The 17,988-nt window shown below is 42.3% G+C and overlaps 1 protein-coding gene across 3 annotated transcripts in view; it reads right to left on the reverse strand.

Moving 5' to 3' along the window:
- MAP3K7 (mitogen-activated protein kinase kinase kinase 7) overlaps positions 1–17,988 on the reverse strand; it is a 207,799-nt gene that overhangs the window by 154,222 nt on the left and 35,589 nt on the right. For all 3 annotated transcript variants that reach the window (XM_033937843.1, XM_033937842.1, XM_033937841.1), the window contains exons 3-4: positions 17,544–17,609; positions 11,207–11,252 (exon numbers count right to left, since the gene is read on the reverse strand). In XM_033937843.1, coding sequence (XP_033793734.1) covers positions 11,207–11,252; positions 17,544–17,609 — 112 coding nt within the window. The remainder of the gene's footprint in view (positions 1–11,206; positions 11,253–17,543; positions 17,610–17,988) is intronic.

The raw sequence follows: 17,988 nt of genomic DNA on the forward strand, positions 1-17,988 counted from the left end.
AGCTGACTTGCCTTCAAAGGAGAAGCGGCTGACATCTAGACGTTAGGCAGCCATTATACTACGCATTTATATGGAACCGATACTTTTACAGTACGAAAAGTGAATCATCAATACATTACATTAGTGACTTTTATTTTGCCATTACAAGGCGGATTACATAATTTAATTTAATTTAATTCTTATATACCACTAATAACCGTGAGGTTTCTAAGCGGTTTACAAAAATGAATGCATTAAAAGATACAATAAATAAAAATAAATAAGATAGGTACTTGGAAATTCCCTAACTGTCCCAAAGGCTCACGATCTAACTAAAGTACCTGAAGAGACAATTTATGAAAAACTAGCTGATGCCCCGGCGTTGCACGGGTATTTAATTATAGCAATAACACTGTGAATGGAATCAAATAAAGATACTTTATAGTGGTGAATGAAATTATTTTTTAACAGCTTTATAAAAAGTACAATATTCAAATTATAATGTGAAATATTTGACAAAATGAATACAATATAACAAACACAAAACTTGATTATAAACAACATTTTTAGTTTCACCTCCAGGAGCAAGAACATATAAATTCTTGGGTGAACCCACCCTTGATCAAGCAACATAGAGTTGTCCATGGGAAAAACAGGGGGATCTAAAATCCACTCCACAGTATTTAATAGTCTGTCCCTGTGATTTGTTGATTGTGATAGAGAATGCAAGTCTCACTGGAATTTGCAATCTCTTAAACTGAAAAGGAAGATCTGTTGGAATAAGTGGCATCCAAAAGTTTTAGTATTGATTTAAACAACTCAATATGTGGAAACTTAGGTTGAAAAGAAACTCCATGCAGTTTTTTCCCGGTTCAGAATGGAACCTGTGTTCCTAGTTCAGCATATGTGAGTACTCATGTAATGTAATAACATTATGAACTGGGGTGCATGAAGGAAACAGTTACAAACACAGTTAAAACATACAAACTCTATATGTATGGTGTCCGTGGTAGAATAGAAACGATGTCCCTAGTGGTTATAGTGTCATAGAAAGTGTTTTATAGTTGGAATTACTGTGAGAATGGCAGCTTTTTACATCCTTTCCATTGACATGAATGGGTGAAATCTGATTTTCTGTTTGTAGCTCCGCCCACGTGTGCAGGTGGGCTGCGAGACCCCGAGAACATATCACCCCAGGTAGTTGGAATTACTGTGAGAATGGCAGCTTTTTACATTTTTTCCATTGACATGAATGGGAGAAATCTGATTTTCTGTTTGTAGCTCCGCCCACGTGTGCAGGTGGGCCGCGAGACCCCCAGAACATATCACCCCAGGTAGTGAGGGATCTGCATACCAAGTTTCGTTCAAATCGGTCAAGCTGTTTTTGAATTACTGTGAGAATGGCAGCTTTTTACATTTTTTCCATTGACATGAATGGGTGAAATCTGATTTTCTGTTTGTAGCTCCGCCCACGTGTGCAGGTGGGCCGCGAGACCCCCAGAACATATCACCCCAGGTAGTGAGGGATCTGCATACCAAGTTTCGTTCAAATCGGTCAAGCCGTTTTTGCATGATCGCGGCACATACACACACACATACATACACACATACATACCTCCGATTTTATATATAGATAAAGATAAAATATAAAGACAGAGATAGATATAGAGATAGAAATAAATATTTCACCAAGCAATGAATAAATAAATTAAAGATAGAATTAAAAATAAATAAGTAAAATAAAATAAAAAATAAGTATCAAGAGAAATAAAAAATATATATTTAAAGTATTCTCCCCTGCTGGATCGGGGGAGCGGTGTAACTGTGATCAGGTGCCCTGCTGGTGCTACATCAGAGGTTATCTGGACATTTCCAGAAGAGTTACAGAGTTGAACAGGTTACTTCAGGGGACTGAAGTGTTTCCATAAGAACATAAGCAGTGCCTCTGCTGGGTCAGACCAGAGGTCCATCGTGCCCAGCAGTCCGCTCTCGCGGCGGCCTAACAGGTCCAGGACCTGTGTAGTAGTCCTCTATCTGTACCTCTCTATCCCCTTTTCCTTCAGAAAATTGTCCAATCCCTTCTTGAACCCTAACACCGTAATCTGTCCTATCACACCCTCTGGAAGCGCATTCCAGGTGTCCACCACTCGCTGGGTGAAGAAAAACTGCGGTGTTAGCTTGTTTTGATGGATTTCTTGAATAGCAGGGTTTTTATTTCTTTTCTGAAAGTTTTGTAGTCTGGTGTCGCCGTCCGTGGATTGGATAGTTAGCGCTGCCTGCGTGACCAGTTGGCCATCGTACATTTTTTTTTGCGTTTGACGCCTCTGATTATGGGTGCATGAATGGTGTCTGGGTTCTCCTTTGCCTGGTAGCTCGGATAAGGCGGTTGTTCATAGCAAGGAAGTTTATAAAGTCTGAACATGGCTGAAGAAAATGCCGCAAATAAGATAAGTAAAAAAATTATTTTGAAATAGTCATTTATGCTACCGAACCGAACATAATTCGCGGGAATGTGTGGCGCAGCGGTTAGAGCTACAGCCTCGGCACCCTGAGGTTGAGGGTTCAAATCCCTCGTTGCTCCTTCTGACCCTGGGCAAGTCACTCAATCCCCTCATTGCCCCGGCTATACTAGATAGAGTTTGAGGAAATACGATAAAGTACCTGAATGCAAACCATTTAAGATATGTAAGGGCTCCTTTAACGAATATGTGCTCGCGGTTTTAGCGCACGCACTGGATTACTACCACCTGCTCAAAAGGAGATGGTAGCAGCTAGCGCACGTGGCAATTTAGAGCGCGCTATTCCACGCATTAAGGCCCTTGCGCGGCTTTGTAAAAGGAGCCTTAAGTGGTATATAAATAATAAATGTCACTGAATTAACTTTTTTATTTAATAAGTTGAATAACTGAAAAGAAAAAAGGAAAAAATTAAATAAATAAAACAAGTAGGCGGTTGGTGGGTTTTGCCTAGGGTTGACACTGGATGGCGCTTTACTCCAGGTATGAGGCTTTTTTCCACCACTACCATTACTTTATTATATTATAATATAATAGGTGGATATTACATTTGAAGATGGTCTTCGTGACATTTGGGAGCATTGAGATTAAGCATCAAATTACTGCATCTCAATGGCCACGAATATGGTCTTGGAGGATGAGATATACAAGTATGAGACTAACATGGCTTTTCTTATTACATAGAACATTTTGGACCCCAGTTTGTTTGCATAGAGTAGATAGTTCCAAGTCTAATAGATGCTGGCACTCTCATAAGAACATAAGAAATGCCTCCGCTGGGTCAGACCCGAGGTCCATCGCGCCCAGCAGTCCGCTCACGCGGTGGCCCAACAGGTCCAGGACCTGTGCAGTAAATTTCTATCTATTACCCCTCTATCCCCTTTTCCAGCAGGAATTTGTCCAAACCTTTCTTAAACCCCAGTACTGTACTCTGCCCTATAACTTCCTCTGGAATTGTATTCCAGGTGTCCACCACACGTTGTGTAAAGAAGAACTTCCTAGCATTAGTTTTGAATTTGCCTCCTTTCAACTTTTCCGAATGCCCTCTTGTTTTTTTATTTTCTGAAAGTTTGAAGAATCTGTCCCTCTCTACTCTCTCTATGCCCTTCATGATCTTGTAAGTCTCTATCATATCCCCTCTTAATCTTCTCTTTTCTAGGGAAAAGAGTCCCAGTTTTTCCAATCTCTCAGCGTATGAAAGGCTTTCCATCCCCTTAATCTGTCGTGTCGCTCTCCTCTGAACTCTCTCGAGCAATGCCATATCCTTCTTAAGGTACGGTGACCAATACTGGATGCAGTACTCAAGATGTGGACGCACCATTGCCCGATACAGCGGCAGGATAACTTCTTTCGTTCTGGTTGTAATACCTTTCTTGATTATACCTAGCATTCTATTCGCTCTCTTAGCGGCAGCTGCGCACTGTGCTGTCGGCTTCATTGTCATGTCCACCATCACCCCCAAGTCCCTTTCTTGGGTACTCTCATTCAAAAACATCCCTCCCATCGCATAATTATACCTCGAGTTTTTGCTCCGCGGAAACGAAGAAACTGGGGACCACGCACTCCTCCGTCGGGCGGGAAGGCACTCGCGCACGCGCGGTGCGGCCAACTAGAAACTTCTAGTTAAAAAGGTCCGTACCGAGGGCTCCGTCGGTGACGTCACCCATGTGTTAAGAATATGCTGCCTGCTTGTCCTGGGATAACCCTAGTTTGTCCAAGTCTCTTTGCAATTCTTCGCAGTCCTCCTTTGTCCGAGCTCTACTAAATAGTTTGGTGTCGTCCGCAAATTTTATTATCTCACACTTCGTCCCCTGTTTCTAGATCATTTATGAATATGTTAAAAAGCAGTGGCCCGAGCACCGAGCCCTGCGGAACACCACTCGTGACCTTTTCTCCAGTCTGAGTAGTGGCCCTTCACCCCTACCCTCTGTTTCCTACCTTCTAACCAGTTTCTGATCCATCTATGCACGTCTCCGTCCACCCCATGGTTCTTCAGTTTCCGGAGTAGACGTTCATGAGGCACCTTGTCAAAGGCTTTCTGGAAAATCTAGGTATATGATGTCTATGGGGTCTCCTCTGTCCATTTGTTTGTTAATTCCTTCGAAGAGAAGTGCAGTAATTAGTCAGGCACGATCTTCCCCTGCAAGAAACCATGTTGGCTGGTTTTCAGAAGTTCGTTTCTTTCAAAATGTTCATCGATGTTTTCTTTTATCAGTGCTTCCGCCATTTTCCCCGGAACCGAGGTCAGACTCACCGGTCTGTAGTTTCCCGGGTCCCCTCTTGATCCCTTTTTAAAGATGGGCCGTAACGTTGGCTATCTTCCAATCCTCCGGAATCACACCTGTTTTCAGAGATAGGTTGCAAATTTGCTGCAGTAGTTCCGCTATTTCCTCCTTTAGTTCCTTCAGAACCCTTGGATGGATTCCATCCGGACCCGGCGATTTGTCAGTTTTTAGTTTTTCTATCTGCCTGCGCACCTCATCAAGGCTCACTTCCATGGATGTTAACTTTTGTGCTTGATTTCCCTTGAAGATTTGTTCAGGTTCCGGTATGTTGGTTGTTTCTTCGCTTGTAAATACCGATGAAAAGAACATGTCTTTCTGCGACCTCTTTCTCTTCCTTCACCGCTCCCTTCCGGTCTCCGTCGTCCAGTGGTCCCACCTCCTCTCTAGCCGGCTGTTTCCCTTTAATATATCTAAAGAACGGCTTGAAATTTCATGCTTCCCTGGCTAGCCTCTCTTCATACTCTTTTTTGGCTTTTCGAACCACACGGTGACATTCTTTTGATACTTTCTGTGATCTTTCCAGTTTCCCTCAGATTTGTCCTTCTTCCATTTTTTGAATGAGTTTTTCTTATTGCCTATCGCTTCCTTCACTATTTTAGTTATCCACGCCGGGTCTTTTGTTCTACTCTTGTTGCACCCTTTTCTGAATTTGGGGATATACAGATTTTGCGCCTCGCTCACTGTATTCTTGAAAAAGGACCAGGCATGTTCTACCGTATGCCATTTTTTGGAAGTGTTCCTAAGTTTCTTCTTTACCATTCCTCTCATTGCTTCGTAGTTTCCCTTCCAGAAGTTAAAAGTTGTCGCTATGGTTCTCTTTCCTTTCAGTATTCCTATATCCACCTTGAACTTGATCATATTATGATCGCTGTTTCCCAACGGTCCCACTACTTCCACTTCCTTTGCAGGTCCCCTTAGCCCATTTAGGATTAGATCCAGAGTGGCATTTCTTCTCGTCGGTTCTCTAACAAGCTGCTCCATGAAGCAATCTTGTACAGCCTCCAGAAAGTCTGCCTCCCTAGCGCATCTTGAGCTTCCAAGACTCCAGTCTATCCCAGGGTAGTTGAAGTCTCCCATAATAACTGTGTTACCGCTTTTGCATTCTCGCTTCATCTCGGCTTCCATTTCTTCATCGATTTCTCCGGTTTGTCCGGGTGGACGATAGTATAGACCTATCTTTATTTCAGGCCCTTTCCTTCCTGGTATTTTAACCCATAGCGATTCTAGCTTGTTGGCCGTCTCTGCTGTGTCCATTCTTGTCGATTGTATGCTTTCTTTTATGTATAGTGCTATTCCACCGCCTTTCTGTCCTAATCTGTATTGGCGATAGAGTTTGTACCCCGGCAGTGCTGTATCCCATCTGCTTTCCTCATTCCACCATGTTTCGGAGATTCCAATGATGTCTATGTTCTCTGCAATGGCCATGGCTTCTAATTCTCCCATTTTGTTTCTTAGGCTCCTTGCATTAGTATATATGCAATTTAGCTCCTGGAATTTTGTTGCCTTCATTTCCTTTCCCTGTGCTTCGGTCATTAGATTCTTCTCTTTGGTTATGATCTTTCTAATCTCCTCTCCTTTGTTAGTTGACTCCTGTAATTTGTCCCTTGTTTCATCCCAGCCTTTTTTCTCCTTAGTATCTTCACAAGATACCCTTTTTCCGAATCATCGACACTTGGTCGACTGTCGGCTTTCCCCTTCTTGTTAGTTTAAAGCCTGTTCTATTCCTCTCTTGATGTTGTTTGCTAGAAGTCTAGTTCCCGCTGCGCTCAGGTGCAGTCCATCTCTCCTGTAGAGCTTGCTCTTGCCCCAGAACGTCGTCCAGTTCCTCACGAAGTGGAATCCTTCTTCCTCACACCATCTCCTCATCCATGCATTTATTGATTGTAGTTCCTCTTGCCTTTTCACATCTGCCCTCGGCACCGGTAGGATCTCTGAGAACGCTATCTTCTGGGTCCTCATCTTCAGCTTCCTTCCCAGAATCTTGAACTGTTCTATCAGTGTGTTTCTTCTATAGTCCCTCCTGCTGACATCGTTCGTCCCGATGTGGATCATTACTGTAGTCTCTTCCGTCTCCGCTCCTTCCAGGATCTTTCCAATTTTGTCCACGATGTCCTTGGCTCTCGCTCCCGGGAGGCAGGTCACCAGTCGGTCCTCTCTCCCTCCTGCTATGTGGCTGTCCACATGCCTCAGGATCGAGTCCCCCACTAGGATCGCTGACTTTCCCTTCTTCAATGTTCGCTTCGGTCTCAGGTCGATGTCCTCGGTATGCTTCTCTCTTTCTTCCTCTGGGCATCGACTGGTCAATTTCTCGCCTTCGTGCGTTTTTCCTCCGGCGGTGTCTTCTTTGTGGTCTTCTGTTTCTTGCTCTCCCTTTGATAGTTGGTGTAACTTCTTCTTTCATCTGAAGTTCGTTCTCTTCCACCCTCTTTCTGTATGCCTCCTCAATGAATTTCTCGAGTTCCCTGACTTCCTCCTCGATGTGCCTCTCGCTCATGAAGTCTTCAGTTGTCCTGATTGGGTCCTCCGTGGTGTAAAGTCCTTCTAGCTCCTGTATCTTGTCCTCTAGTCGCTTGACTTCCTTCTTCAAGCTTTCCAGCTCCTGACACCGACCGCATACATACGACTGTCTCCCCGAGGGGAGGTAGTCATACATATGACAGTCGGTGCAGAACACTGGAAAGCTCATCTTCTGGTTTCCCTCTGCTTCCATAGTCGTTCCTACTTTAATATAACACTTAAGACTACGTGTTCCTTGTGTGCCTGCTTCCTTCTGCGCCTTCTTCTTGTGTGTGTTGCCTTCGCTCTACCTTACTATACTTTGTTTGTGCGTTTGTTCCTTGTGAGCCTGCTTCTTTCTGCACCTGCTTCTTGCCTTACTGCCTACTTCTTGTGTGTGCTGTGTTTGTTCTACCTTACCTTACTGTTGCTTGTGTGTGTTCTTCTTGCCTTACTGCCTACTTCTTGTGTGTGCTGTGTTTGTTCTACCTTACCTTACTGTTGCTTGTGTGTGTTCGTTCCTTCTGCGCCTGCTTCTTCTGTACCCTTCAGTCTTTCCCTGGTGTTCCTGGGTGTAGTAACTTGGCCCTTCTTGAGGCCCTTCGCAAAGGCGCTCTCGCTAAGGCGAGCGCCTTTGCCGCGCGCCTTCGCCGGGCGCCGCTGGCTCCTCCCCTTTAAGGGGGAGTCCGGCGCTGCCTGTGACGCGTGAGGGGGGGGGGTGGAGTGAACTCTCGCCGCTACCCCGAGCCTGCTGTCCTCCTAACTACTTCCTTCGGTGCTCGGCACCGACGCTGCCTGCCTCCTCTCAGAGCAGTGAACAACCGCTTCCTGCTCCCCTTCTCAACTCTCTCTTCGGCACCCTCTCAACTCTCTCTTCGGCACCCTAATCTGGAAGTTGGGACTTTGGATCATTTACTATACTATTGTCCCTTGATACTAAAATTCTGGAGATTGATTTGGGATCAAGTTAATCCAGTGGCATTATCATATGATACCATTTTATTTGGAACATCTATGAGGGCATAGAGTCAAATTTCGGCAAAAAATAACAAACTTTTGTTTATAATGATAAGGGTTGCCATGCAGCTTATTTTAAAGAATTAAAAAAAATTGGGAGAGATTAAATGATTCATTCTGCTGGGAATCCCTATGTTATATCTTTAAAATGGAAAAGTTTATGACCATTCAGAAGGGATATTATAAAAAATTTATGGAAGTTTGGGAACCATTAACTAAATATTGTAAGGATTGATTGATTTATATATCTGAGGAAAACATGCACATCCGGGGAGGGGGGTACGTTTTGGCATTGGTTAAGAGGTATAGAGGTTTACAGGTATTTTTATGAGGTGTTGGTTAATTGGAAAGTGGGTGGGGAAAACAAAATCTTGTCTTTATTCTATTAAGTATTTTGTGCTGTAATGATAATATTTTATGTAAATGCATCATCTTTTGTGCACAATCGAAGTTTTGAAAATGAATAAAGAATTTAAAAAAAAACAACACATTTGAAGATTTGGTATCACTCTTGTTTTGGATAGTGGTTAACAGTAGTTTTTTTTTTTAGATTTTCTAATAATAATTATACCAACTATTTAGTTAGATTAAATAACGTTTTTATTTTTGAATGTAATAATGTTGATTATTTTACTTGCTAAGAGCTTTGAGGTAGTAGCATCTGCCAAATGTAATGAATGAATGAATCCAGGCTTCCTTTAGTCATTAGTCTAAGCTTGGTGCTGTGCCTAAATTCCTTAACGTCTGGGAATGAGAAATCAGAAAACAAAACAGACGACCCAAATATCTCTGCAAAAAAGGCACAAACCAACAGCAGGGACAATTGGCCACTAGTGGCAAAAAGGACGTCTGAGGAAGCCAAATGTTCAACGCAAAAGTCTCTATTGGATAAACAAAATGACTTAATAACGAGCCGTGTCTCACTTCGGCTCACCACACAATTGTTTCCCATGCACCTTCACCTTTATAGGACCACCAGGGACCCATGAAGAAGACTCTTTTTGTCGAAAACGCGGACCGCTGTTGGGTCCTGTATCCCTAGCGACTAGGTCCTTTAAGGCTCTTATGTGGATGATTTACTTTTTATGGGATGGAAATTATTTTATGTGGATGATTTTTAGTGTACCTTTGGAACTTTGAATACTTTCAAATAAAGTCCAATTTAGGAACATCGTCACTCCACAGAGTTTTTTTGGTTTTCTCTGGATTTTCCTTCTTTGTGGATATTTGGGGTCAATTCCTTTTGTTTTTTGCTTGTCACGTCATTCTTGCCACTAAATGAAACAATGCTCATAGAGCACCATAAAATACTGACAGATCATTACAGACGCACTCTGCTCTGGCAAAATGGCTGTCATTAGTAGTTCAAATGGTATGAGAATTAGAGCCTGTTCAGGGAACACTGGCCCTTTTCACATATGGGAAAATAACAGATAGAAACTGATTCTCGGAATTACAGCAATACTTCTCTTCTAGATTCAAACATCGCTATTAAAATGATTAATAATGAAAAATATATATATATATATATATGACCATGTCACTCCGTTATTAAAAAAATGCACACTGGCTTCCCATTCCACATCGTCTCACTTTCAAAATAGCACTTCTCACTTTCGAAGCGCTCAAATTCAGACTACCAGCTTTTCTCGATAAGCTACTGATTCCGCACACTCCAGCTAGAATTCTAAGATCCTCTTCTCAGAATCTACTTTTTGTTCCCTCCCTCAAAACTTTTCCTATGCGACGTACCACATCATTTGCCGTTACAGGCCCCCAAATCTGGAACTCCCTGCCCTCTTATCTGAGGGAAGAATCAAACATTGATAAATTTAAAGAGGCATTAAAAAAGTTTCCTCTACAGAGATGCTTTTACTCCATAATCCAGGACTTTTTTTTAATATTAAAATTTTTTTATTAAATTTTCAAACGAATAAACAATGTAAAACAACACAGAAAGAACTCAATTTGTATATCTTCAGTCGACCATCACAATCATCTCTATATAAGTACAAAACCAGAGCAAGTACTACAGATTAATACCACCCCCACCCCCAGATACAGATGGAACCCAACAGGATCAAGGTCCTCCCCCCACCTAAATATCCAATTTCCGAGTAATAACAGTCCAGGTATGTATCGATTGCAAATAATAACCCCTACGTTTAGCCACATATATTTCCATTTTCCCCAACGAAGATAATAATTCAGGACTCTTTCACAACCTAAGAAAAAGCAGTGCTCAGCTAACTTTCCCCTACCCCTCTGTGTTATCCTTAACTGTTTTCTTTTCTAAAATATTGTATTTCACCTTCTATCCTCTTGTTTTCCCGTTTGTCTGTGGATCTTGTCTGTGTTTTGGTCCTTGTTAATTATTTTAATTTTGATCCCCTCAATTTAATTGTATTGTATATCGCCTGTAATGTTAATAGGCGAGTAATCTAATTTTTAATAAACCTTGAAACCTTGATGGTGGAACTTGCTGGGTGTACCATGTTTTCTTTGCTCAATAAAACTATATTATAAACTAGACGCCATCTTGTTTTCAAGATACCCAATGTTTTTATAGCACTTTTTCCTGCAGGTGAACCTGTTTTATGTGCAGAAAAAGGCTTTAAAAATGATATCATGACATATGCATGTTAAATTAAGTGCGTTGACAAGAATGCATGTATTTTCATGCGACCTGTGTGCAGTAGTGTGGACAGAGTCATGAGCTACACGTGTGCTTTATAAAAATATGTGCATAGGTCAGGTTGAAACATGTGTAGGTATATTTTACACACGACTGCAGGTTTTGTGAGATTGTTTTTATAACGAAACATAAGCACCTATGTCTCTTCATAAACCACCACCAAAACTTCTTACTTTAGGCAACCTGTTCTAAGATTAGCCTGGAAAAGTGAAACTCACCATTGTACAATGACCCTCCTTCAGCATATTCCATGACAAGACATACCTTCAGAAAGAAAGCAGAAGACAAAAACATTTAGCTGCAAAAGGACACCCAGAAATCAGGATTTTTCCAGCATTAAACATAGAAACATAGAATATGACGGCAGAAAAGGGCCTATGGCCCAACAAGTCTGCCCACTCAAATAACCCTCCCCTCTAAGTTCCTCTTTGAAGTGAGCCCACATGTTGATCCCATTTGATCTTAAAATCAGTCACGTTACTGGCCTCAACTACCTGAAGTGGAAGATTATTCCAACGGTCGACCACTCTTTCGGTGAACAAGTACTTCCTAGTGTCACCATGGAATCTCCCTCCCCTGATCTTCAGCGGATGCCCCCTTATCGCCGTAGGGCCTGTAAGGAAGAAGATATCTTCTTCCACCTCAATGCGGCCAGTAACGTATTTGAACGTCTCTATCATGTCACATAGACATAGGATCAAATGAAACATCTACTCTATGACCTGCAGAACTGATCTGCTTGTAATATTTTTTATCTACAATACAGTCAAACCTTGGTTTGCGAGCATAATTTGTTCCAGAAGCATGCTTGCAATCCAAAGCACTCATATAGCAAAGCGAATTCCCCCACAGGAAATAATGGTAACTCAGACGATTCGTTCAACAACCCAAAAACTTTTAATACCAAATACTATACGCACTCGTATTGCAAGACCTCGCTCGTTTAGAACAGTCACTACACTCCCACAGCGTCAGAGAGAGAAGAACCATCGGTTCAGTTGTGATGTGTGTATACTGTATGTACTCGTATTGCAAGACCTTGCTGGTATATCAAGTTAAAATTTAATAAAAATGTTTTGCTTGTTTACAATCGTCAACTACATAGCTTTGACATATGCTTGTTTGCACAGTTCTTTAAATTTAAAAAAATCAACAAAAATAATTTATTTATATTTTTAAAGAAAAATACAAAAAAATTCATTGTATGTGGAGTGGGTTAAAAAAACATAAAAAAATATATCTATTGAATATTTACAAATTAAGTCAAATAATAATAATAAAAAATATGAAGGTTTTTTGATCAATGAAAGATATCCACGCCACAATTCCTTTTTGGATGATATTATTATGATCCTGGGAGTGGCAAGTCTGAGATCTTTTTCCTTCATTTTGATTAATATCATCAAATCAGATGGTTCTTTGCTCTATAGATTAACCTTTTGTGGATCTAGTTATTAGCGGTTAATCCTTTCTCTTTTTTGTATTATCCTTCCACATTGCAGCCAGCACCAATTTTGCTGCACTTAGGCAACACCAAACAAAGGAGAGCTTGACAAAAGTAAAACCTGGGATCATTCCATCAAGCAAGAAAATTCCTGGATACCAAGGAACGTGCAATCCTGTAACCAACTTGATTCAAATCGGACGCTCGTTCACTGGGCCACAGCCTTCAGGCAAGGCCAGCGTGTAATTGTGCTGCCTGATTCACTTTGGCAAATTGATTTGAATCGATTCGTTGTCTGAGAAAATCGGACTCACCAATTTAGCAACCAACGCCACCCCCCTCCCCCCGGTGCGACCTGACATACCTCCAAGGCCTCCGACAGCAGCTGCGGAAGTGGACAGTCAGCAGCGGCATTGTTCTGAACGGGCTGCTTATGTCCTGCCCTGCCGGGGCATTTCCTCTAGCGTGCCATGGATGACATCACTGATAATGCAGCAGAGGCAAGCCCTAGTGCAGCAGGCCGTGAATAGCCCGTTCAGAGCGGTGCCCCTGCTGACTGTCCACCGCCGCTGTTGCTTTAGGAGGCCTCAGAGGTATGTCAGGTCTCATGGTGGAAGAGTCAATGGGGAGCTGCTGCACAGGGGGATGGGAGAGAGAGAGAGGGAGGGATTGGAAGCTGCTACACAGGGGACTGGGTGGGAGGGGAGGAAAGCTGCTTCTTGACTGATGGGAGAGGAGGAATTGTTAGAGTGGAGGAGAGGAAGGGAGAGAAGAGGTAGAAAGGTTTGAAAAGGAAAAATCCTGCATATGCTGGAGGGGAGGGAGACATGCATGGAGAAGAGAGGGAGAAATGCTGGACACAGGGTGGAGGGCAAGGAGAGAGAGAGAGCGAAAGTAACATTGCATATCACAATGGAGGGGAATAGAGAGGAGAGAGAGGCGAGAGAGAGATGGCAGTGCAAGGCAGAAAAAATAATTTTATTTTCTGTTTTGTGATTACAATATGTCAGATTTGAAATGTGTATCCTACCAGAGCTGGTGTTAGACAGCGAGTGTGAGCTAGGGCCTAAAAGAGAGAGGAAAAGACTTTTGCTTATTTAGTTTACACCACATCACTAGGAGATTGGAGAGGGAAAAGGAAGGTGGGGGTGAGTGAAATGCTACAAAATCAATCCACCAGGACATTTGAAAAAAAAAAAAAAAAAAAAAAAAAACCCACCCAATTGGGCAGGAAAAGTACTACTAGTACTACTAATATTAATCATTGCTATAGCGCTACCAAACGTACGAAGCGCTGTACAGAATCACAAAGAAGACAGTCCCTGCTCAAAAGAGCTTACAATCTAAATAGACAAGACAGACAAAGAGGATGTCATGGATACAGTTAAGGGGAATGATTAATCTGCTGGCTGGGTTGGAGGGCAGAGGGAAGTACAGGACAATCAAGCCATTGTGACATCACTGATGAGGTTGGCTCTTATTGGTGGAAGGAGGCATTATGACATCACAATCTAAGCTCTGCTTCCCAAAGACACACAGGATGTCATGGATACAGTTAAGGGGAACGGATAATCAGCTGGCTGGGTTAGAGGACAGAGGAATAGGATTGAAGGTTATATCAAAAAGGTGGGTTTTCAGTCTGCTTTTAAACAAGGGAAGGGGCTTGGCAGACAAACTCGGGTAATTTATTCCAGGCATAGGGGGGCAGCTTGATGAAAAGAACAAAATCTGAAATTGGAGTGGAGAAGGGTACAGCTAAGAGCAGCTTATCTGAGGAATAGAGTTCTCTGGGAGGAGTATAGGCAAAATCAAATCAAAATTTTTTCCCTGAATCAGGCAGCACTAGCATGTATTAGTGCTGCCCGATTCACGATTCAAATCGATTTACCGATTCATTTCGGGTGAATCGGTTCGAGTCGATTCAAAAGCCAAAAAAATCGGCCTCCCGATTCGGCGTCTGACATCAGAGGAGGGGGCGGGACCGCAGCAGAGAGAAGACAGCTCGGAAGACCCGATGGCAGCTTGCAAAGATTGCTAACACTAGCGATCTTATGCTGGCTGATTAAATGAGGTAAATCGATGCTGGGAGGCCAGGCGGAACACGCAGGCCTTCCGGGGGGGGGGGGGGGGGGGGGGGGGGTGCAGGCTTCGGGGGTTGTACAGGCCTTCAGGAGAGACAGGCAGGCCTTGGGTGCAGGCCTTCAGGGGGGACAGGCAGGCCTTCAGGGGTGGGGTGTAGGCATTCAGGGGGGTGCAGGCCTTTGGTGGGGGGACAACAAACCTTCAGGGGAATGGGCCCTGGTGTAGAAGTACACGGAGGAAGGGAGAGAGGGTTCATAGAGACGTGCATATGCCGGACTTTGGGGGGAAGAAATAATGGGTCTAAAAATAGAGGAGAGGGAGAGAGATGATGGGCAATGGGATTTAGGGAGGGAAGGAACAAAAAGGAAGAGAAGTTGGACACAAGGGATGGTGTGGAGGGGGATAGAGATACTGGATAGGAGGGTAGTTAGGAAAAAAAGGGAGAGATGGTGGACCCTGGGGTGGTGGGGAAGGAGGGAGAGATGCTGGATGAAAGGGTAGTTGAGAAAAGGTGAATCTGTGGATGGAGACAAAAAAAAAGGAAAGATGCCAGACCTCTGGGGGAGGGAAGAGAAATGGAAGGGGAGAACAGAGATGGCAGATGGATGGTTATCACGGAGAAAGAAGAAAGAAGGAGACCCTGGCAAGCAAGTTATCAGAAGACAACCAGAGCCTGGGACCAACAAAAGGTAGAACAAATAATTTTATTTTCTGTTTTGTGATTACAATATGTCAGATTTGAAATGTGTATCCTGCCAGAGCTGGTGTTAGACCACAAATGTGAGCTAGGATTTAACAGAGAGAGGAAAAGGTCTTTTTTGTTTGTTTAAACCACAGCGCTAGTGTGGTTAGGAGAAGGCAAAGGGGGTGAAGAGGCTATAAAAGTGGTGAAGAGGTTATAAAATAAACCCACCAGGATGTTTTAAAAAAATACACAATAGTGCAGCACTAGCATGTATGTAACAGAGATCCCCTCCCACCACACAGCCTCCAGCAAGTAGAAGGGACAACAGGGTATCATCTGGAACTAAATATCAATGATAAAGTATTTTAATATGGTTCTCCTGAATATTAGATGACTCTGCCAATTCGGGAAGCAATGAATCCATGGATGTCCATTCACAGTCTCATAGGTGTCTCCAAATTGGTCCTATGTCTTTCTCAATAACAGACTGTGGACTTTTTCTCCAGGAACTTGTCCAAACCTTTCTTAAAACCAGCTACGCTATCCGCTCTTACCACAACCTCTAGCAATGCGTTCCAGAGCTTAACTATTCTCCGAGTGAAAAAATATTTCCTCCTATTGGTTTTAAAAGTATTTCCCTGCTTATTTTAACAGTAGTAAGCAGAAAACAGCCCAAGAGGGCTAAGCAGTCAACGTATTTCAAAGCCACAGTAACCTAGTTTGTACTGTCACCTGGGCTAACGAAACACTGAAGGCCTCACAGTCTTTTCCGTGTTGGCTTTAAAACACAAGATCCAGGAATAATTTGCAATTTCTTTCAACAAATTAGGTAAAGTTATTGGGGGCATTGTCAGAGAAAGAAGGACAAAAGACAAACAGGAGAAACTGCCTTCACAACAGCGAGGGGCACGAAAACAACAATGAAGGAGACCAGATGGTGCTCAATCCTTTTTATTATCAAACAGTCTCGACACGATTGTGTTTCGGCCCAAGAGGGCCTGCCTCAGGAGTCTTGGTGTTGACTGTTAAAATCAAAGATGTGTCAATCCAAATGTCCAAATGTTAGTCTTCACATGCTGAGGAAAGTGAGATCCTGCTTCCGCCAACAACATTTTGCTGTCCTTGTACAATCAATCGTTCTTTCCAGACTGGACTATTGTAATTCCATCTATCTAAGTCTAACCAAGAAAAATCTTCAAAGACTTCAGCGGATCCAGAACACAGCAGCTAGGTTGATCTTCGCAAAAAGCAAATTCGATCATGTTTCCCCGTGTCAAAACTTCACTGGCTTCCGGTGATTTCTAGGATTCACTTTAAATGTACCTGCCTAATTTTCAAGATCCTACATTGCATTCTTCCTCCCCTAATCCCACTATCCTGGATTTCTTTGAGACCTGACACTACCAGATCCGCCCACATACTCAAACTATCTTTCCCCTCGTTATAAGGCGTCATGTATGCAGGTAAATTATGGAAATCTCTTTTCTTCAAATTCACTGTGCTTTGGAATAACCTCCCTGCCCCGCTGCAGAACCTAGGCTCATTCAAATTATTCCGAAAGCATCTGAAAACCTGGCTTTTCTCCAAAATGTAAAGCTATCTATCCTCTTCATAACCTCTAATTTCTTATTATGTCCTTCCCTCATTTATTGAATTACCTGTAAACCGTGCTGAGCTCTATCTTTATGGAGATGATGCGGTATACAAACTTAAGGTTTCTCTCCTCTCTCTCTTTTTTTTCTCTCTCTCTTCCTCTCTTTGAGCTCATAATTTTGAAGAACATTGAAGGCCTGGTTGTTCCCCAAATAGAAAGCAAAGTGAGGGAGGTTATCTCTGCTGCTAAGAGGGCATGTATTTGAAGAAGGAAATCAGGGCTTTTCTTCTACGCCAAGTTGGTTTTCAGCTTCTTTTAGATCAGTGGTCTCAAACTCGTGGCCTAGGGGGCCACATGAGGGCCCGCCAGGTACTATTTTGAGGCCCTCGGTATATTTATCATAATCACAAAAGTAAAATAAAAGAGTTTCTTGATCATATGTCTCTTTAGCTATAAGTGACAATATTATCATTAAGATTTAGCCAAAAGGAAAGATTTATAAACTACAAAGAGTTTTACCTCATGCAAAATTGTCATTTCTTTAATAAGACATTAACTGTTTTTTTCTGAGGCCCTCCAAGTACCTACAAATCCAAAATGTGGCCCTACAAAGGGTTTGAGTTGGAGACCACTGATTTAGATTATGCCAATGTTTTATTGTACATCATTTCAATTATTTTATGGAAACAAGGACATAGTATATAAGAACAAAATCAAAAATCTTGACAGGGACAAGAGACACAAACTTACAGGATTCAGGCAGGCGCCATACAACTTCACAATATTTGGATGATTCACACGTGAGAGCTGCCGAAGCTGCAATAGGGAGAAAATGGCAGACAATTAAAGATAGGCAAAAAGACTCGGGTATTATGAAAAATCAATACTACTAAGAAAACACTTTCACTAAGAAAAATGGACAATGTCAGATGGTCTATTAATAACACAGCTCAGGCTTAATTACAATTTAAAAATGGAGGAAAAAGCCTCAGACAAGGGCCCTCCCACCTCCACAAAAAATGGTTTTTAAAAAAAAAAATTTATTCTTTTATTAAATTACATCAGTGTAAGACATTTGATGAAAAATAGCAAATATTACAGAGAATACACCATTTCATATAACTATATCCCCCCTTCCATCAATTATCGATAATACTAAACAGCTTTATTATTTTAATAAAAAGATTTAATATCC

This window comes from Geotrypetes seraphini, chromosome 3 (assembly GCF_902459505.1).
Source record: "Geotrypetes seraphini chromosome 3, aGeoSer1.1, whole genome shotgun sequence".
Classification (NCBI taxonomy): Eukaryota; Metazoa; Chordata; class Amphibia; order Gymnophiona; family Dermophiidae; genus Geotrypetes; species Geotrypetes seraphini.